This window comes from Aphelocoma coerulescens, chromosome 2 (assembly GCF_041296385.1).
Source record: "Aphelocoma coerulescens isolate FSJ_1873_10779 chromosome 2, UR_Acoe_1.0, whole genome shotgun sequence".
Classification (NCBI taxonomy): Eukaryota; Metazoa; Chordata; class Aves; order Passeriformes; family Corvidae; genus Aphelocoma; species Aphelocoma coerulescens.
The window spans coordinates 79,738,108-79,760,136 of record NC_091015.1 but is presented as its reverse complement, the minus strand read 5'-3'; the positions used below and the strand labels follow the sequence as shown (position 1 = coordinate 79,760,136).

The following is a 22,029-nucleotide window of genomic DNA, read 5'->3' as shown; positions in this document are numbered from 1 at the left end:
AGAAATTTTCCCTGAGACCTGTGTTCCCCCTTCCCCTCCCCATGGAAAAGCCTCAGCTTTGAAGAGGTAGAAATAAAGCAGGACCCATTATACAACATCAGTGCTGCCTCTCCCCTTACACACCCCTGGGCTCAGCAGAGCAGAACAGAGCTGACATGTGCCCACACATGGCTGTGCCCAGGGCCATGGCAGGTCCTGCTCCAAGTGCCAGTAGTTTCATCCTGCAAAGATGACACTCAGATTTTCTCCACAGAGAAAGGAGTGACGCGTTTCCATGGCCCTGCAGAACAAAACACTGGGGTGGGCAGAGCTGATGATAGTTCAAGTGGCACTCCAAGTAAATCTGCACTAGCAGATTGTTTTGGCTGGAGACTGGACAGTAATCCTCTATCACATCTTGCAAAGGGTAGATTAATCTGTTACAAGCAGGGAGACCATTAAATCCTAAAACTGCACTGGCTGAATCCCCTGGTATCCCACTTGGGAGTTCACAGTGCTGAGCCTGAAGAAAGGATGCTACTAAACTTTCCCTGGGAATTCTCTGTGTGCCCCTGGGTTTTGTATGGCTTTCTGTCCTCCATCCATACTCCCAATACAACAGATCAGATAAAGTGACTTGCTAAACAAAAAGAACTGTATTGCTACGCCAAAACAAAAATAACTATATATAAAATATGCTCGTGGAAAAGAAACATTAAAAAACAAAAGCTTGTTTTTCATAGCAGTACAGCACTGTAGAGAATTTGCCACCTATGAAGATGTGAAATATATTGCAAGTGGTTTTTTCATGTTGTGACAGCACATTTTGGCCAAAACTGAAGGATTCACACCTTCAGGAGCCTAATGTTTAACTGGTATCAGTAAGTCACCACCCATGCTGTGACTCACTATAATTCACGTTAAGATGGAGGACTATTTAAAACATGGGATGCTTGGGAAGACACCTGGCAAAAGGTAACACATCCAAACAGTAAGCATCATGTAACTTCTTTATGAGGGGTGAAAATCTGGACAGGGCTCACGCGGTGCATCAATGTTTGCACTGCTATAAGTTACAAAAGTAAAGTGTGCTGCATGTTTGTAACTACAAACACAAGCTGTCTGAATTAAGGGCTCTTGTCTCAAAAGCCCCTGTCCTCCAGAGGCCATAATGTTGTCTGTGGTACCTAAGCACACTGAATACCCACTACTAAAAGGTAAGATACCTATTGAGGATTTGGCTGGTTCTACCTTCACCACCATATCATGAGATGTACAAGGCAGACCCTTCTGTCCCAAAAAAGAGCAATGAGAACGCAGGGGAGATGCTCTGGTAAAACACTAACCCAGAGTCTGGCACAAAAAGCCCACAAGAGAGGAACTGGACACACACCCCCTCTTCACACACTACAGGTTCACAGTCTGCTTCCAATGATCAATGCCCAGATTGCAGTTGAAAGAAAGCACCCCATTCCCCAAACCATCTCCAGGTGGATTGTAGCTCTGTTGTGACTGCTCTCTGCAACGGTTGCAGCAATTTGAGACCAGAAGATCACCAGAGCTGCTGCCTTGGGAGGCCCTAAGCCAGGCATGAAGCTGCAGCCTTGGTCCTTCCCCAGCCAGGCAGCACCTGGCTGCCATGTCAGCCTTCACACACTCCATCTTGATGCCTCCCACACCACCTATGACCCCACTTGGGGAGCCCTGTCCTCTATGTATCATGTATGCCACAGCTTGTCACAGCAGCACCAAACCCTGCCTGGGGAAAAGCCACCAGTTTGCCAGCTTATTAGGTAACGATTTTAGGACCAATAAATGAAAATAAGAATCTATTCTTCATCACTGAATTGTGTTCGGTCTCATCTTTCATTGTTCCTCTCCTAACTGTTTCACCTTTTTATAACCAAACTCTCTCAATTTACCCTGCCCAGAAGTAGATGCCATCCTCTATGTAAATACCTTATCCAGTGAGACTTTAACTTTATGATGCCTTCAAATTCTCTCAGAGTGTTTTTTTTAAAACCTCAACAACCTGAACCAAAGTTATTTTAAAAAATAAAAAAAATAATAAAAAATACAGTTATGTTTCTCATAAAATATACGTAAAGAAAGGCAGAACAGTCTCCAGGTACTTTTTCCTGGAGGAAAAGCTCCAAGTCAGTAGACCAAGCACTATTAAAAAAAAAGCCCCAAAACAAATAGGAAAGCAAAGCAGGCAGTAATTCTAATACAATATACCTACCAGTAATTCCTTTTCACAGAACTGAATAATCTGAGTAATACTCATAATTACGCCACAGGACACCAATGTACCAAGATTTCCCTCTAGACTGCTAAGGGACATCATTTCTCTCCTCCCTTTCTCAGCCTCCGGCCAAAGATGACACTCTGGCTGCATTTAATCTTAAAGAAAGTGCATGAGATCCAGAAAGTGGTGTGATGCTCAACTCTACAGAAAATAAGTGTGCAGTAAAACCACACAAGTGGGGTTGCAAAAGAAGCCTCCCAGAGGGATGCTCCAGCCCAACTGCAACACCTAAAGTGTGTGTGTGGGGAGTTTACTGCCACAGGCTTCTCTGTATCTTCTCAGCCATGGCAATGTGAGAGCATTTAAACTATTGAACCTTCAGGGTTCAGAGTAAGGATTCCTCTCTTTTGAGATCACAGCTTGATAAAGCACTTCTGATCTGTATTTTAAGTGTCAATAAAGTGTTCTTGAGAACACATGGCATTTTTGTGACCATCAGTACAATCAGCTGGATGGAAATATCAAGGTCACATTTGAAAATAAGAACATTAAGTTGAGTAAAAAACTAATAGAGATAACCCTGGAAGACTTGAAAAGAAGGTATAAAAATTAATAACTTTTCTCTTTTTTTAACCAGCCACATTCAGAACCAAGCATCTCCAAACTACAGCTTTCCTTATGTTTTTAATCAGACACAAGTGGACTGGAAACCAGAAGAGTCATTAAAAACACAGCTTGCAAGAAAAACAACAAACCAGCTATTGAGAGGTTTTGTTGTTTGTTTTCTTTGAACAGCCACTTAAATATGCCTACACCACACCTACACAGGATTGCCTCAACCCAACACACAGTCAACACCTCACTTTGAAGCTACTTCCTCTCTGTATGATGCTAGACCTCTAAAAGCCAAGTACATCTAACATTGCTCAGCTTTATCATAAGTGGATGCTTTTGCTGAAAATCTTTGACCAGAGCCTAAGTGCTTAGAACCTCAATACTTCAAAACAAAATTTTTACTGAGCAAGTACACACTGGTATTTTGAGAGGTTTATAATCACCCAGATTTGCGAGAACTTTTACTCAGGTGTCAAGAGAAATGTTGTTGGTACCACAGTACGACCTTTAGCTCAACATCTACCTTCTTCCCATTCCTAACAAACCCGGGGTCCCTATTCCCATACACTGGAGTTTGCTAACTCAACAGATGCAAGGGCTTGTTTGGTTCAGCTTCTTATCCAATTTGTTTTTCTTGCAGTGGAAACACCATTTTCTGTACTTTTCATTCTCAGAAACCAGTAATCCATTTTTGACCACAGCAGACACCTGGCAAGGAAAGCTGCAGCCCAGAAAAATGACTTGTGAACAGTGAACACAAGGTCGTGCACACAGAAACTGTCAGATTGCTTTAACTGCAGACATGACTGACCACCTGGGCAATGCACCATTTGAAAAGTAAGGCAAAGAAACTACTTTTGATACTACCACAAAGACAAAGGTTTTGGGGACATGGGGAGGGAGAGAAGTGGGGAGAGAAAGAGGGGGTGGCACGTGAGCCAGGGGACACATGCTTAGCTGTCTTCCAAGAAAGATATAATTAGACTGTGCAGCATAATATGAACCTATGAAAACAGTTTCCATCCCCACAAGATAGTACAGGACTGCATCACTGTGGACTTCACAAGTTTCCTTAATGGTTTCTGAAGTTTAATATAGTTTGAGGTGCTGAAATACATCCTTCAAAACCACAATTTTCTGATATACATGACGTAGCTGTGTAATTTCTGCATTAATTTTTTAAGTGCATATTTTTTTTAGTCTGGTATTTCAGCCTTAAAAATAAAGCGCAAAGGCTCAGTGCCACACATTACTGTGTGAACACTGATACAGAACACAGCACTTCCTCCTGGTGTGCAGACTTTGGCTCCATCATCATAATGGGAAACCTAAGGCATGTGTTTCCTCGAGCTGCTTGACACTGAAGAGGCAGAGACACACTGCCTCTTACATGAATTACCTCGGGGTAAGCAGGTTGTGCCCACTATGCCCCCAGGGAGATGCTGTCCTGCTCACAAACAGTATGTACTGGGCTCCATTCCCCCCCAGGCAGCTGAAAGGTCTTTCTAAAGCCTTTCAGTCATGGCTTACCTTTAAGGGCCCTATCCCCAGTGTGAAGAGAAGGCTCAAGCAACATTGCAATCACAAAACAAGCTCAGAATTTCAAGTATGCAAAAGGACACTTATTGACTCCATTTCAATGCCAGTAAACTAACTTGGAAAAGATTCTGCATTTAGTGCTCTGCACTAAATTGTTCCTTAGTCTATGCCATAAGCAAAAAAAGACCTTCCAAGCTCTCCAACGGGCACACCGACAGAATCCCAAGATAATGCCACCTGAAACACTGCAGAACCAAAAAATTTCACCTACCCTTCAACTTCACACTTTCATCAGGAGCAATTAGCTCTTCTATTCTCAAACTTGCTCTCATCACAGATCTGTTTCTTCTCCCCCCTGGGAGAGGGAAGAAGGAAGTTTGCTAAGTAAATAATAATCGCTAATATGCTAACAATTAAAATATTATTTGTTAATCAGATGACAATCTTCTGAATACTCAACATGATTAAACCAACTTTAGTAGCATCCTTGTACCACCCACTTCTCCATCACTACTTCTTTTATTTTCAGTAGGAGTTCCCTTTATTCTGAGACATTTAGATCTTTTCTAGCCTTCGCCCTCCACAGATTAGTCAACTAACTTGTTTCTCAGCTGATGTGATCTGCTTAGTTTTTCCCAACTCCATAATGTCATCTAACAGCAAAGAGCTGGGTGATACAAAATCTTGCTTGCAGCTTTCCTGCACAGTATTCATAACACTATATTAAAAATGTTCCACAGCACAGCATCAGGATATTTCAACATCACTTTTACATCTCTGTGCTGCAACTAAGTAACTTTTCTACATGTATTCTGACATGATTAGAAGACTTTGCCACAAAACTGACTTTAAATCTAGTCTTTGCTGTAAGACCTTGCAGCTGTTTGCCTCCCTCTGGCTGCATGAAAAGACCATGAGTAACCACGCCCATCCCTAGAATTGAGATGCACACACTGGAAAGTGTCATTTGCGTTCCATTCCTCAGTTTTCAGCTGACAGCCACCTTTATTCCGGAAGAAGTATTTTGTGCTGGGACTGACATTGCAACCAGACTAAAAAAGTTAAACTAGCTATCAAATTTGTATTTAGGACTGGTCTAAGCACTGTAAATAGAAGCCACGCATAAAAAACCCCTGCAACATTGTAGTTAAATATTAACATTCACTATCATCTCATTATCAAGAATAAGCTAATACTTTGTGGACTGGTATTTTTCAGGCTTCCAAAACACGCATGCACAAAACATGTTGCAGGCTTGAGAGGGCTGACATGGCAAAACCTAGTTCACTATCTTCTTGGGCTTTTGTAAATCCTGGGGGGGAAAAAAAGAGAAAATGTCAAGCATGGCATAAAACTCTGAAATGGAGAAGGGTGAAGCAGTAGACAAGAGAAGAAAGTCATTGCTCATGAGACATACTTGCCACCTTAGATAAAAAGATCAGATGCCTCAACTCTGACATGCAATTATTGCTGCCGTGACCTTGCCCTCTCATCATTTGCAAACTACAGCTATTGCAACTCAGGCAAGAAGAAAAGGAGAGGGGAAAAAAACCCCAGGGTCTGGTACTAATTCAGACCTAAATAAATATTAAGGGTAGAGATGAAGGGAGAAAAATATTCCCCTTGTTTTACAAATCAGAAGGAGAAACTGGTCTGTCAAGCTTGTATTGTTCAAGCAGAAAAAGTTTTACACAGCCCTGGAAGACACAGCAGGGGAAAGGTCTTACAGTTTAATGTACAGTCCCTATCCTTAATTATATTTGTAGGGTAGACATTGCAACACTGTCTGCATGTTCATGGACTTTGGCCTGAAGGCCAGGGGGAAAGCAGGCAGCTCCAGAGTGCTGTAGAATAGCAGGGAGACCGTACTTGGGCCAAAAAGAATTCCTCCACCGCTGTCTGGAGGCAAAGAACCTTTTTTAGGGAACCAGACCACCCTGCTCTAAAACAATGCACAAGGGTAACTATAAATCACTTGCTGCTGGAGAAGGCGAACATACCGCTTCCCTGCATTTCACAAGCAGCATTCCTGATTCTCACAGTTTTGCTCCTTGGGGATGTAGATAGGCATCCTAGAAATGAGTATCAGGATACATCCACCTATCTAATCTTTTGTTCTTGTGTTTCAGTATAACAACTGGCAGTTGGGGCTCTCCCAGGTTATAAGAAAAAATAAAAAACCCCAACAAAGCCTTGTACTACACAGTAAAATTCCCTATTCAGCCCATCATGCCCAGAGCACATTTATCCTCTCCTCATCAGCTCACAGGACAGGCAGGAGGTTCCAGCCCAAGCATGCAAGTCACACCAAGCACAGCACTGATCCTTCTTTGTGGGAATAGCTACAAACCTATTGTGTGCTCCCAGGAGGTATGACATGGCCTGGATCAGCAGGAACAACTCAACATACATATTAATTCCTGTTGCCTGCCAGTTTTTACAGGCTGGTGTGGGGGCAGGCTCCCCAGCACCCATACTGGGTGTGGACCAGTGCAGTTCAGTAGCGCTGAGCAGTTATCAGACACTGAAATGAGGTTTGCCTGGAAGCCTCTGCAACACACCCATATAACGTGGATTGAAAGGGTGTTGAAACTCTTTTCTTCCTCCTTCAGGTTCCTTCCTTCCCTCTTGACTTTAAAATGGTATTCAGAATGCACACAGTCATCTGCTGTCAAAAGTCAGCTGGTAAAAAATAGAAAAATAAATTACGTTACAAGAGTTAAGCACACCCTTGAGTTGAGGTGACCAAAACCTGAGAGAAGATGTTTTGATGGAATTCGGTGCAAGAACTGAACACTCAGCACTGCTGCAAAGCTGCAGCGTGTTCCTACAACAGGCTACTCTGATCTTCTACACACTGTCTGCAGCAAACCCCAGTCCTTTGTTCTGTAGCAAGATCTCAGCCTAATTAATTCCACAGTTACTTGCGGGTAAGCCAGCGCCAGTTTGGCTGTGCTGAAGAAGAGCAGGAAGAGGAAGGAGGATGAAAGGGAGGGAGTGAGAGTAACTGTCCTGAGCAGGGATGCCAGGTAGGCAGGAAAAAATAGACTGATAGAGAAAACAACAGATGAGGTACACAAAAGCACTGTATCTCTTTCAGCATTTTCTAAATTTAGCAGCTCTCTAGAACTGATTTGGAAAGATTTAATTTAAGACTTTTCACCATTAGTACAACCAAAGTTTTGAACTTCAAGAAAATCATAAATCTCATGTTATTCCAGATGTTGTTTCAGTAAGAAGTGAACCCCTGAATTTTGGCTGTCCTGTAAGCCTCATCTCAATGTTACCATCAGAACTGGCTCCAAATTACACGCCTTCCTGAGTGCCAGTCCCTTTCTTTGACAAATGCTCTAAAAAACACAAGGTCACCTTTTATAATTGCAGTCTTGTAGCCAGGGTAAGAAGAGGTAAAACTGTTAGTGTACTTCAGAAATTTGGGGTTAGTCTGCCTGCACAGCTGGTAAACATTCACCACAGCCAGCAACTTCTGTCACAACATGGGCAGGGTCGGTATATTTAAATTATGTGACAGAGATACAGGATGTATTAGGAAGTGGAAACAAAAACAAACAGAACCCCATGCATTTCAAACATCACGTCCATCCAGGAGGCTAAAAAAAAAAAAAAAGGCAGTTGTTTGACATATGCAGAAAAAATTACTGCTATGAAAAGCTCAATAGCAAGTTTTGGAAAGCTGAGAATGTCTTTAAAAGATTTCGATATGGAATTACCTTTCTGGAGGATCATTGTTAGTTCTAGCAGGGCTACAAACTATTTATGGTAAGCTGAAATCAGATTCCTGTATCTGAGACGCTTTATCTTAAGGGTGATAATAAACATGAACTCTATGTACATTTCCTGGAGTGAAAAAGAATCCATGCCAGACAAAAACCCTAACACTACCTGTGTTCTGATGTCAGTATCAGTCTTAATCCAGTCTCTGTTTTCTAGACCAACTGATTCAAAACACTTATGCCAGTACATAACACCCCCAAATATGTAAAACCGGTAGCTAGGCTCACTAAACAAGAAGCCTTGTGATATCATACTTGATTATTTCAAACATCAGATTATTTACTGTTTGCAGGCAGAGGACAGTTCTTCACATGGGAAGTTGCATGTGCTGCTCCCAAAACAGCCATCCCCTTCCTTGATGCCACTCAGCCAGAAACTCACCCCGTTCTTTCAGGGTGTTGTTTGCTAGCACCCTGATAATTGGGAGACTCCATCACCACACTCAGTGTGTGCAAGCAGGCCTCAAGGCAGCTGCAGGAGGACAAGCCAACAGCTCCCCTTTGCTTCCTCTTCAACAAAAAGATTTTTGAAGTCTGAAGGCTTAGAGCAGTAACCACAGACTCTTTATCAGCTAACTTGCAGAGGGAAGAAGAAAAAAAGTTTGGGATCTCTCACATAGCTGAGGAAGACATGAAATAAAATAGTAGTAGACATTTGCTCTGGTCTAGCAGTATTTCTGGATACCTCTGACCAGAAGGACTTGTTGACCCCTTCAACACCCATTAGAAGCTGAGAGTCATTCCAAAGCTTTGGCTGAAAGAAATTTAGAATAGACTTTCTGCCCATTGCAAGTATCTGCCTTGTAGGTCCCTACACCCCCTTCAATCTGTTCAGTGGAAACAAAGTGATGTAGTAGCTTCAATATTGCCACTTCTGACCCAACTACCACAGTGGGTACAATAACTCAAGGTTTTCATTGATTTGGGACTAGGTAGAAGCCAGTCAGCCAGGAACTAACACTGACAAGACAAATCCTGTCAGTTGCAGGGAAAAAAAAAGAAGCACCAGTATTTCTAAAGTCTCTTTGTAGAGACCAGCCAACTGGAGAATATGTAGAAAACAAATGAGATTACAGGCACAAATGTGAGGAGATAAGGGTGGCACAGTTCTTATTTTGGGAAGGACCTTGTCAGAGTGATCCCTTCAAAGTAGTTAATAATTATATTCTGAAAGCCCATTTAAAATGTACACCTATCCTCTACCCCAAAAAATATTCTGCCAGCTGTGCCAAATTTATCATTACTATTATCACAAATAAATTTGTTTGTTTTATCATTTCTGGCTACTTGAGGATACCTGCAATAATCCCACAAGACACCACCACAGACTAAAGCACGTTATGCACCCAGTAGAACACTCAGGAAAAGAAGAAAACATTTCTTTTAAGAGGAAGTTTTCTACCAGGCTGACAAGCTGAATCAGATGAAGGTGTGTCCAGAAAAGTGCCAGAACTGCAATAAAAGCAAGGAGAAGGAAGACTGGGAGAGCACAGGTATCTCCCCTTGCAGGAGCAAAGAGCACCAGTCACAGACCCAACCAATCCATGTTCACCAAGACATCATTGCTCCTGGACCACTTGGCTCTTCTGACTTCAGCTCTGCTTTTTTTGGCAGGGACAATTTGCTAGAGGCTCAGCCAAACTGGCATGAGAATGTTTGAAGCTGTGGCAAATAGGTAAAATGATTGCCATGTTACTTTGGAAGGAAGATGACTCAACCCAAATCAAGTGGGACGTTGAGAGCCAAACGAACAGTATTGCAGGAAAACAAGGCATCTGGAGCATAAAACCAGCCACAACAGCGATTCCCTTGTGACTAGACATGAAATATTATTACATAATTGCTCTGAGTGATTAAAATGCAGCCTTCAACTAACCACTTCCCTCTCATGCCAATCCCAAGAGGTGGAATGATCTGGAACGTTGCAAGAGCACATAGGAGGATGCTGTGCCATCAACCTCTGCAATCTAATCAAGCCCAGTCCTTGCCCATCACTAGCTTTTGGTCTCCATTATACAAATCATCATGCAGAACAACAAACAACCCCACCACTTAATGCAATCAAACACAGAGGACGGGTCATCCTAGTAAGGAGGGGAAAAACCAACAACCATCAATCCTGTAACTAAGAGCTTCCATGAAAAGATAACAGCTTCCAAGATAACAGCTGGCTTTGCAGATGGTCAGAAGATGCAGGCACTACAGAAGTTAACGAGAGTTAGAAAAGTCCCTGCTGAGTACACACCCCAACTTCCTGCTAAGCTTCATAGCTATGTGTATTTAGTTGTCATTATGTTGCTCATTGTGTTATGCTAATAATTTACCTGAAGCACCACTTTGCAAATGGCTAAAAGGAGATCTCAGGTTTCTCCACAGAAAAAAAATAAAATGGGCATTTCTCAGCATCTTTCCTTTGGACACTGGTGAGATACATGGACTATTAAAAAGACTTTTTTTTAACTAGCATTTTGCCTAAAGGCTAGTTTAGGATGTACCTCTCGAAATACACGTGCACTCTCTTTATAGCAGTATGGTGTTGTTGATATTGTGATAAAGAATAAATTAAAATCTTCAAAGAACCACTTAGGAGTGAAAAAGCCTTACAAGTGAATTGTGCTTTGGGAAGATATTTATGTACAAACCAAGCTAAAGACCAAGATTTATGTGCCACGTCAGGACATTAGCTCAGAAGGGTGATTTAACATGGCCACTGGAATCCCTGTGGTTAAATTATGCATCTGACCTCTTCACTACATGCATTTCAGCAGTGTTAAATAATAAGCGCTATGTCCTTTATTACCAATTCCAGTTCTAATGACTGGCAGCACTATAAAAAGCACCGTTCCCAGTGACTCAGTCAAGGAGGTCAGGATAATGACAGCGTCTAACACAGCAATGCCAGTCTTCAAGGAAGGCACAAGACCACCCCTGGCTGCAGCAAACACTCAAAAAGAACTGGGGCTAAACAAAGCAATGAGAAGGGCTGGAAACAGCAAGACCTCCACTCCATCAATCCCAAGCATGACACAGGCTGGGAGAAAATGAGCACTGGGAAAGGGAGAGCTGAGAAAGCCTGGACAGGGGCACAGCATCTGATGAAGGGTGTAGCATTAGAAGAGAGGCTATGGAGACAGTGGAATTTAACACAGTTAAGGACAGCTATCCTGCTCCTGAGGAATAGGGGGAACAGTGATGTCTCATACGTCAAATATGCTTTGTGCTAAATAACCAGAATTGTTTCATTGTTTCTGAAGACAAAGCAATGATGGAGCATCCAGCAGCTATTAGCTCAGACCACTGAAGATAAGTATAAGAGGATTTACTTGCCAAACAAAAGTACATTTTTTATTAATATACTTTTGGCTCTCTTGATGATATTTCAATATAACCCCTGGCTACTACACAGATGAGCATATATTAGACTAAGATTTAATAAAACTCTATTTAGAAAGATGAGAACATTGCATAATACATTACAGAAACAAATGTATTTTTGAGGAGAGTTAAGGGTATCTAAACATCCAGTCTCTTGAATTCATGCAGAGCAGCTCTTTCTCACAAAGGACAGTGAGATGCATGTAAGAGGAGTCAGCAGTTACAAGAATTGCTCCCACAGCATCAGAGCTCCTGGGGATTGATAAGAAATGAAGTCCAAATCAAGCTATGCTGATGTTCTGTCTGGGTTTTTCCTCTCTTTCTTCATTAGAATAAAAACAGGCAGCACACCCACCCAGAAAACCCCTAAAACAAAACCAAAGCACAAACTAAGGAGGAATCCTGACCCCGAGAAAACAACCTAATTATAATTACATGGGATTACAAACCAAAGCAAAAAAGCTGCTAGGTTTTTGGAAGTGAACATACAATAAAAATAAAAAGTCCACACTGGAAAAACCCATAGTCTCAAAAGATGATTATTATTCTTTCTAATAGAAAACAAGACAGCAGGGGCCACAGATGTTTGTTTATCCCTTAAAATTGATCTGCCCTTTACCGCAAGTTCTTCCAAAGAACACTTTTTTTATTGTCTCTAAAGAAGCATGCAAGACAGCAAACTAACTCTCCCTTGACCTTTTGTGGCCAACTTGACAATGACCTTCAAAAGATTCAAATATTCAAAAAAATTTTTTTAAAGTTCAGACTAAAAGAAAATATTTCAACATAATTTTTTTCATGCTAAAACTTCAGTGTTAACTGCCAAAAAATATGAATAGCTCAGTCTCTGGATGTAAACAAGAAAATCTGATGTTCCTAAATATCTAATTTTCTTACATATTTCTGTGTCACAAACCATTCACACCCACCATGTGCCTGTGTTTCTCTCATGAAACGAGTGTAGCTGGGTTACCTCCCTTTTTAATCCATTCTGGGTTCAAGGTTTTGAGGGATTTGCTTTTTCCCTGTTGCACACTCTTTCAAGGGACACAAAGAGAAGTTGAAATGATTTTCAATGATTCAATGTAAGTGCGTGCTGGCTGACTAAAGCACAATTATGCTGTTCATCTGATTGTTGCTGTGTTTCTTTATCCCAACTAGATAAACACCGCTAAGACAAAACACTGCTTCCAGGCAGGAAGTAATTTTTGCTGACCTTAGGAGGGGGTCTTGAGATTAAGGGAACTACTACCCTGGTGTAACCATTTCATTTTACATTTCCAGGAGCTCCAGCTGCCTGTTAATATAAATAACGCCCATCTGCAGCCAGCGGGGCTTTCACAGGGCCAATATTATAAAAAGAAAAAGCTTTCAGGTGAAACGGAGAGGTCATTTTTTAATATGCACTACTCAGCAAACATGAAGCAAGAGCAGAAAGTGACACGTTCTCTTCACTAGAAATTTTCCACTTTAGCCATTGCATGAGGAAACACAAAACAGAGCGGCATGCACTTTCCGCCTCTGGAGTAAAACAACTTGTGTGAGACATTTCTTTAACTGCTCTGCCAAAACAGTTTTCAAGAGAATAAGTACAAAACCGGAAGAATTCATGAGAACTTTGTCTTATTTTACTCACAACAGTCACCATTTCTTCAGCTTCCCCAAAAATCAACCTGGTTTTTGATGTGTAGGGCTGCTTTAGTATACTTGCACGAAGATCAGCTGGAGCCCTCTCCGCAACACTTTCCACTTATCAGCTTGGGCACATGCCTACAACATCTTTCCCACAGACACCCAGAGAGAGCAGGACAGTGCCAGGAACCCAAGGAGACACACAGGATCCCGTTTCAGGACATAACTTTGCAGCTTAGTGCTGCAGTGTGCGGGTACAAGTCCACAGGCTGGACACCTGGTGTGACACTCAGGGACGGAAAGGGCTGCGCGGGTGTGGGATTTATTTTCTCCTGGTGGGAGGGTAACCCACGGGGACTTGACTGGCCGAGCTACAGCACGCAAGGACAGATCCGTATCGTGTCCAGCTACTGCCCTTGCGTTGGAAAGAGCGAGTGCCGAGAGGGTCCGTGAGGGCTGGACAGGGAGGGGGGCCGAGGGAAGTCGCCTTTCTCACCTTGCTCACGACGTTTTGGACGAGGCCGGCTCTGATGCGGTAGTGCCACTCGCGGCAGCCGCACTCGCTGGCGTTGCCCCCCGCGGGGGTGGGCAGCACGGGCGGCGGGAAGATGCTCCCGTTGCCGCTGTGGTTGGCGTGGATAGGCGCCAGGGTCCCGCTCCAGTTGCCCTGCCCGTCCGCCTCCCGGCACCAGAAATCGGGCTGGTCCAGGAGGAAGGAGTCCGAGAACTTGCTGAAGCCGATGACGAGAGCCGGGACCCAGGTGAGCAGCACCAGGGTCCGCTGGTACCGGCCGCCCAGCCCCCCAAGGAAGGGTAGCACCGAGCCGTCATAGTCGAGGAGCAGCGGGCTGCAGGCGGCGGCGGGCGGCGGCACCGGCACCGCCTGGATCTCGGCCCCGGCGGCGTTGGCGGGGGGCGGCCCCGAGGGGGCGGCGGCGCCCCCCCCCACGGCCCCCGGCACCGAGCCGTTCTCCTCCGGCAGCGGCCGGACCCCGCCGCCCGCCTCACGGCGTCGGTCTATCGCCATCCAGCCGCCCGGGGAGGCTCACATAGGGGGGGGGCCGGGGCAGCCCCGGCTCCCTCGCGAGTCCTTCCCTCCCTCTGCTCCGCGCACGCACACACACACCTTGCAACGTAAGATATTGCACACACGCTCCCAGCCGGACCGGCAGGAGACCGATGGGGGAGGGAGAGAGGGAGGAGGGGAGGAAGGACAGGGGCGAAGAAAGGGGGAGGCACCGAGGGAGCCCCTCGCTCGCTCCGTTCCTCACCCGCACCCTGCGGCCACGAACCGCTGCAGCTGCCGGCGGTGCCCCCCCTCTCCTCGCCTGTGCGTCAAGCTGCACTCATCCCAGCTCTCCCTTCCCCCTTCCGAGAGGCACCGCCGAAAATAAAAGGAAGGATCCAGCCGGATCCGAGCATGCAATGGGCCAAAGGAGAGGAGGGAGAAGGCGGGGAGGTTGGAAGAGAAAAGAGAAAAAAAGAAAGAAACCAGCCACGCCGCGAACCAAGCCCTGCAACAACAAACCAAGCAAAACCGGTGCAGCAAGGCACCGAACACGCCTCCTCTCCCGGTTTTGGTGAGGAGGGGGAGGAGGGACAAGAGGGAAGGCAAAGGAAGGAGGAGAAGAAAATAACAGCTCCCGACACGGCTTTCCCACTTCCCGCACAGCTAAGGGCTCCCCCCCGGTCGCGGCAGCAGCGGCGGCGGCAGCCCCCAGCACCTCCCCGCCGACCCCTCGCAGCCCCGCGTCCCGCACATCTGGCTCTGCAGCAAGGGGCCCCGCCGACCCCTCCGCGGCCCGGGCTGCGGATGCGGACACCACCGCCGCCACCGCTGCTGCCGCCGCCGTACGCCTCCCGCGGCAGCCCGCTCGCCGCGCCGTGCCGCCGGCCGCACCTCCGGAGGCGGACAGGCAAACCCGCCCGGCTCCTCGCCCTCCGCCTCCCGGCAGCCCCCACCTGCCGGCCCGGCGCCGGCGCCACCGCCCCCCGCTCTGCCCCCGCGGTGCCTGGCGGCCGCACCTGCTCCCACCACGCCGCCGGCCCGGCCCGGCCCGGCCCCCCCGCCAGGGACCCGCCGCCGCCGGGGGCGGGACGGCGCCGCGGGGCGGGGAGGGCGCGGCGCGGCTTCGCGGGGGCTCCGCGCCGCCCCGCGGCCGCGCTGCGCTCCGGCGGGCCGGGGCAGGTAGGGCGGCGGAGCGGGCAGGGCGAGGGCTGGGGGAGGAGGCGGAGGCGGCGGCCGCGGTGGCGGCGGCGGTGGCGACGGCGACGGCGGCGCTCCCGCTCCACAGCGAGCTAGCTCCGTATCAATTATTTACACGGTATGTGTGCCTTTAATAACGCAGCGCGGCTGCAGCGGGCTGGGCGGGAGCGCACCGCATCGCCGAGCCGCAGGAACACCCTGTGGCTGAAGAAAGGACGAGACTTGGAGGGAAGAACCGAAAGGTGAAGGGGGCATTTCTGAGGCCTAGATGGCTGCGAGGAGACGTGCCTGCATCGCTTCAGTCAGCCTGTCACATTAGTACACACTTTGAAGAAAATTATATCCTGTTAGCACCTGACGTTAATTGTAAAACAGGCATTTAAAATTTGTGAAGGTTATTTTTATGTTAAGCTAAATTTACTTTAGCGTGTAAGTGCCTCAGACTATTTTCATCGTGGAGCACAGCCTGTGCATTACCGAACTGTGCAGTTATTTTTTCCTTTGTAAGAAAGGAAGGAAAGAAAACAGATCAATATATGCTTGTACACATGAACACAGCTAGTGAGCAGAAAATGCCTGTGTGCATTAGAAGAGGATGGGTGTCATTGCCAAATATAAATGGAAGAGCAAGTTGTTGGTGTAACTTCATTTACTTGACCTGGTCTCTGCTAGCAAATTATTGTACACCATTAATGCCTTAAATCTATCCCCCTTCAGCTCCTTGTCTTACAGAGGACACCAGTTTTGCATCTACACCACTTCAGTGTGTCTCTGTGTCCCTTTTGTGGGGCTTCCCTCAGTTCTGCTCTGAGGAACACTCAGTACTTCAGAGGGCCTACAGCCTCTCCAGGTGACACTTCATCCTCCTCTATGAATATTCCTTGCTGAAATGTGAATGTGGTCGTCTCTGCCAAGGGAAGTCTCCTCTTTCTGTGTTGCAGTGTCCTTTTACATCTGATGGCTGCCATCACCTCCCTGTGCCATGTTTTCTTTACGATGACCAGCTGCAATTTGTCCACTTCTCCTGCAGTCTCTTTGGCCCCTGACTGCCTGCAGCTCTCCTCTGGTCTCACCTCTGCTGGTGCCTGCAGCCTGTGCTGAGCAGTGACCCACTCTCTGTGCATGCAGGGGATAACCCTGCTTGCAAAAATAACTCCTCTCATTGCTTTTCAGTCATGTTCTTTGCTTTCCAAGCAACTTCTTAGTGTTATCTTGAATTCTTATTTCATCCTCTGATATGTTTGCAATTGCTCCCCAATTAATGCCAGCTCTGTAGGCTGCAGACGAACCATCCTCTTTGGAATTGCATTTATAATCCACCCTCTTGCTTGTAAACCACTGACAACAGCTGTTTACAAACTTTCATACCCCCTGCCCAAATTTTTCAAATAAACTGAACTCCCTTCCTCATAAGCACATGCATAGAGCCTAACCAAGGCACAGATGAGTAGAGTCCATGCTCCCTTCTTCCATAACATGGTCTGCTTCTCGTTGCCAAGGGAAATTTGGCCAGATTGTTCCAGTTTCTAGTTGACAAGTTCGTATTAATAGTTGCTTATCCTATTGTTTCCTTCTACCTGTTTACAAATTGTGTATCTATTTGTACTAGATGCTTTCTAGTAGGGGTGAAAATCCGGCTTATTTATTTATTTTCAAATGCCACCTTTAAAGATAGACATCAGTTTGTTTATTTCTTGGCCATCTTCCCTGGATTCTCAGAGAGAAGTATTAGTGTTTCCAATGCTGTTTGAGCCACTTCCTTCACTACGCTGGCATGAAGTGCAGCCACACTGTTGGTTTGAACATCTCTAGGTTACCTAAGTACTCTAGTAACTGGTTCTGCCCCGGCGTGGGCTGAAGCCTTATTCCCTTGTCATTAATGTGTATTATGTCAGTCACCTGATCACAAGTGACCTCTTTTAGCCAAGACTGGTGCAAAGAAGGCCTGAGGCAGTCTGAGCCTTCTCCGGCATCAGTCAATAGTTTTCTCTCTCTGATGAGTAATCCACTTGCTTTTGACTTCCTCTTACCACTGATGTACTTAGGGGACGATTTCTCATTACTTGGGATACTTCTGCAAGTTAAGTTTTATTTGTTGTATTGGCTTTTTTCTGTGTTTGTCCTTACCTATTCTTGCCAAGCAGCACTTTGCACTCATCCCATGGAAACCTGATCTGCTTTCTCTGTGCTTGCTTTTTGTGAGCTCATGATTAGCCCAATTGCTTGCTTCCTAACATTGCGAAATTTCTTCTGCAACGGGGATCATTTGTGGCAGGTCTTCTAGAAACTCCCAGCTACCACTCACTGTCTTTTCCCACAGAGGGGAAAAGGCTTCATCATGGCTTGGGACTGGCAGAGAAATGTTGAGGGGAAGAGAACTTTAGGAATGGAGGTCTCGAGTTGAAGTTCTGAGGAAAGAGAAGTTTGACTGAAGAAAGCAAAGAATTGAAAACTGGGAAGAGATGGGAAGGAAAAGAAGAGCCCTTAAGAGAAGCAAGTAGGTGTAGTAGATCTGTAGAAAGAGAACAAAATCATACAGTACAATGAAAAGCCTGTAATGAGAAGTTACAACCCTTACTCAAGCTGATCAAACATTTTCATCCCAAACACGTTTTCTGGGCTGCTTCTACATCCTGAGTTTTTGTTTGGAACTGAAAAATTTCAAAGATAGCATATTCCTGAGGGTTACATATTTTTACATAGTAGGAGTTCTGCCCTTGAAACAGTGATCCTCAAGAGACTGTTTGTAAGTAGAAGAAAGTTGTAGACAAAAGAGGAAAGAAAACACATATCTAGGAACTGAGAAATAAATTTTTTATGAAATAACTACTACCAAAGCAAAACCTTATGGAAAAAGTATGTTTCAAATAAGAGAAATGCCTTTACATATTCTTGTGAAAACTGGTTTTAGTTTAAATAAGGAAATGAAAAATGTTTGAAAGGAATATTCCAGCTGTCTGGCAGAAACTACAGGTGAACAAATGCTGAAGTTAAGCATCAAGACTCTCTCTCTCCTGAGCAAGGCTTCATGAGGAGCTACGTTTTGTGATCAAGCAAGGTTTCTCTAACAGTGGCTCTTTGACCTCAGAGAGAAGAAACAGGATCTTTGGGGTAATCCTTCTACAAAAAGATACAGTTTAAAAGATAAGTTGCATTAAAGAAGAGAATGAATCCATGTATTTTGGCTGATTTTATCCACTTTCATTGAGTTATATTAGAAAAATTATGTACCATTATGACCTGGGTCATCAACAGTTTGGGGTGGAGGAAGAGAAGGTGACTATGGCCTGACAGGAACAGTTTGATTGCCCTATTGCAGAACAAGCCTCCTGTTGCAGAACAAACATCCTGTCTGTTGGCACCCACTGCAGCTCAAGAGGGCTTCAAGCCAGGACCCAGAGAAATATTATCATGTTTACACAAAGGAAGGAAAAAAAAATCAAGCTCCCTCGGCGTTAATATTTTCACATTCTTGGAAGGCCAGCCACAGTACTTTGAAGAACTCCTGGCATAAATTCCTGGTTTATGTGGAATTTGCAGCAACTTCATTCCATAGCAACAACCGTAGCTATATTATATTGCTTAATGGGATGCATGCTTCATTGCCTTTTTTGTCTAAAGGAATCCTCTACTGCAGAGGTGAAATTATGACAGTGTAATAAACCAAAACTACTTGGTACTGAGTTTGATTAATAAACTTACCTATTGGAATGAAGACTATTTATATACTGGAGAAAAGCATGGTGCCTTCATAGCATTATACGAAAATTCAAGTTGAAAAGGATCAGGATGTCTCTAGTCTCCCCTTCTCTTGGAGCAGGATTGGCTATGCGGTCAGATCTGGATGTGCAGTGCTTTATCAGAATGCTATAGGGAATTCTTCAGCTCAGGAGGGTCAGGTGAGTACTGTCAAAGCTGGATGAGGCAAGATAAACCAAAAGAAAGAAGAATGAGTTGAAAGTGGTAAAAGGGGCTAAAGCCACCTAGGGAACAGGTAGAAAACCCGGTGCTTATTTCAGTCTGCACTCTTATGATCCTGATTGAATCAACAGCATTTGACTTTCACCATTGTTCTGATGTCAGCAAACATTGGTGAAACTCACTGGCAAGAAGTTTCATCCCTCCTGACGCTGATTCAAAAAAGATGACAACCTATTATTTGTGTCATTTACTTTGCTGGCAGAGGTATCTACCCCATATGGGGAGAGATGCAGCAGGAGAAGGGTTCCCATTCCCTGTCTCCTAGGGATATGAGCATGCTGAGGAATGTGGATGACTTCATGTATTATCTTAAAACCAGAGGAAATTATTTGCACACTAATTACTGGAAAAAATCATATGTGTTGCAAAGTCAAGCAATCTGACATTGGTAAATGCTGTAACTAAGGTTGCTTGGGCAATGTCAATTTGTGCCCTAGATCTAGCGCACATGCATTCTGATGCAAACTTTAACAAATAGTGCATTATGCTACAACCTATAATTACATAATTGCTGACAATTTTTCTTGCAGGTCTCCTGTTTTGTTCAGGTAAAAATAAAAATAAATTTAAAAAGAATAGATGCTCACTTAAGAAGCTTGATTTTCAGCACTTAAAATACCATTGAGAATCCGTGTCTTAATGAGAAGCATTTCAATATTTTGTTTTCTCCTTGTTCAGTATGGAGCCCCATGACGTATTTAATGCACTGTCTTCCATTCTCCTCTCAAAAACTAATGATTAATGTCCTCACAGGACTTCTTATAATTCTCCCTTTTGAAGTATCCAAGTGTTTCACAAATACTATCGCATTTATTTTCATGGTGTCTCTGTAAGGGGAAGGTTTATTGCCTTCTTCTCATATTGGTAATCTCAGAGGCAGATAGGTTAAGGTAAAACCTTGATGTTTTGGGTACTTGCAGCTCACAGCAGTTTAGCATTCTAGAGCATGCTGCAGCATTACGCATTTTTGAAGCACGGCTCCTGTTGGCAACTGTGATTGTGCAGTGCTTTTGCAAATCAAATTCCAGAGTCTTAAAGCATGCACTCACAAAATTAGACAAATGCAACTGGAATAACATCACATAGTGTTTTGAGGAAGAGAGAGAAGCCTGATATCACTCCTGGGCAAAGTGATGGAGCAGCTGAAGCAGTACTGGATTAATAAAGAATTAAAACTAGGTAAGATAATTAGAGTAAGTTAACCTGGATTTAAGGAAAGCAAACTTTGTTATATTACATTTTTTTTAAAAATAAGTTTATGAATTTGGCTAATGATAGAGTACAATGGTACTGATGTGGACTCTTAATGACTGTACAGCAAGAAAGACAGAGATTCACAATCTGAACCAAGATGTTCTCACTGGTGCCAGCAGAAGAGTTTACCTCCACCAGCTCTCTGATTATATCCTAGCTAGAAATTAGTTCGCCTTCCAACCTGCATTCAGGGCAGTTCCTGCATGGACTGCCTGCTTTACAGTCATGTAAATCAGTGAGGTTCACTCAGAACAGCAACTTGAATTGCATAACCTTGCCCTGATAATTTCCTTGAGGAGTGTTGAGGGGCTCTCTCAGATACCTCTGTGGCTGTCAGCAGCCAGCCAGTTGACTTTCTAAGTTATGAATTTAATTCTCTGGAGAAACAGTGACTCTTCATCCAGTCTCCCACCTCACTTGTGATTCACCTGCCTCTACAATTAATGAGGCAGTGCCATATAGGGAAGAGCTGCCTTCTCAGGAAGGTGACCCACATGTAAAGCAGGTCTATCCTGTTCACTCAATAAAGCAAACACTCTGCAGACAAAAAAGTAGTCACGTAATTAAAGGCTTTTCTCACTGGGCATACACAAGTATACACTTTATATATATGTATATGTGTATAACACACAGACATTACCTGAACACACAGAGAAGCCAAATTAGACTTACACAAGCTATTTTACCTTGTGTGATTTCTGACTTTCAACTGCCTAATTTTGCATTCATTGTGGTGTTTAAATGTGGTGTTTAAATGTAAAGCTTTTTTTCTCTGTATATATATTAAAACAATGCAAAAACCTAATGAGTGCTTACACAAGACAAGTTCTACAGTGTACATAATTTTTACACACAGCTTGTTTGAATGCCTCAATGGAATGCAGTGAAAGCAAGTAGGAATTAAGTCACTTCAATGTTTTTTTTTTTTTTAAACAGACTTCAAATGCTGGAGCTAAATAAATGAAATTAAATGAACAATTAAATTAAAGAGGCTTTGAGCTGGATTTCTGTTTCAAAAGACCAAAGTCTCTAACGTTAATTTTACATTCCCTTGGTCATAACATGGTAGCTGAACATCTGATGTTGAAAAACCACTTGGTGCAAATATATGCATATATTTTCTGCAACCTCCTCTAAGGCTGCTGACAGATTCTTAACAGAAATTCTGAGGCTGAAATAGTAATACTTATTTCAGGAGTAGGTTGGGTACATTTTCACCTATAATGGGAGTCATAAGCGGCTACATGCAGATGTCTACCATTGCTTTCACTGTATAACTCAGTTTCCAAAGGGAAAGCAAAAAACCAAAGAGCACCTAGGACATTCCTGAAGGATTATTGAAGGAAAGGAATCAGGACACCCTGAGGGAACTCAGTGACTCAGACTGCAGTCCTCAGACAGATAAA

At 44.3% G+C, this 22,029-nt stretch overlaps 1 protein-coding gene and 1 long non-coding RNA gene across 6 annotated transcripts in view; both read right to left on the bottom strand.

The window, feature by feature from the left end:
- The window catches only part of SLC22A23 (solute carrier family 22 member 23), a 110,262-nt gene extending 95,092 nt beyond the window's left edge, over positions 1-15,170 (bottom strand). For 2 of the 4 annotated variants that reach the window (XM_069008202.1, XM_069008203.1), the window contains exon 1: positions 13,679-15,170. In XM_069008202.1, coding sequence (XP_068864303.1) covers positions 13,679-14,209 — 531 coding nt within the window. In that variant the 5' untranslated portion in view covers positions 14,210-15,170. The remainder of the gene's footprint in view (positions 1-13,678) is intronic. The other 2 variants (XM_069008200.1, XM_069008201.1) reach the window with 2 other exon arrangements.
- A 329-nt stretch (positions 15,171-15,499) lies between these two features.
- Positions 15,500-22,029, bottom strand: part of LOC138106874 (uncharacterized) — a 41,098-nt gene continuing 34,568 nt past the window's right edge. For both annotated transcript variants that reach the window (XR_011149172.1, XR_011149173.1), the window contains exon 3: positions 15,500-19,303. This is a non-coding gene — a long non-coding RNA (uncharacterized lncRNA). The remainder of the gene's footprint in view (positions 19,304-22,029) is intronic.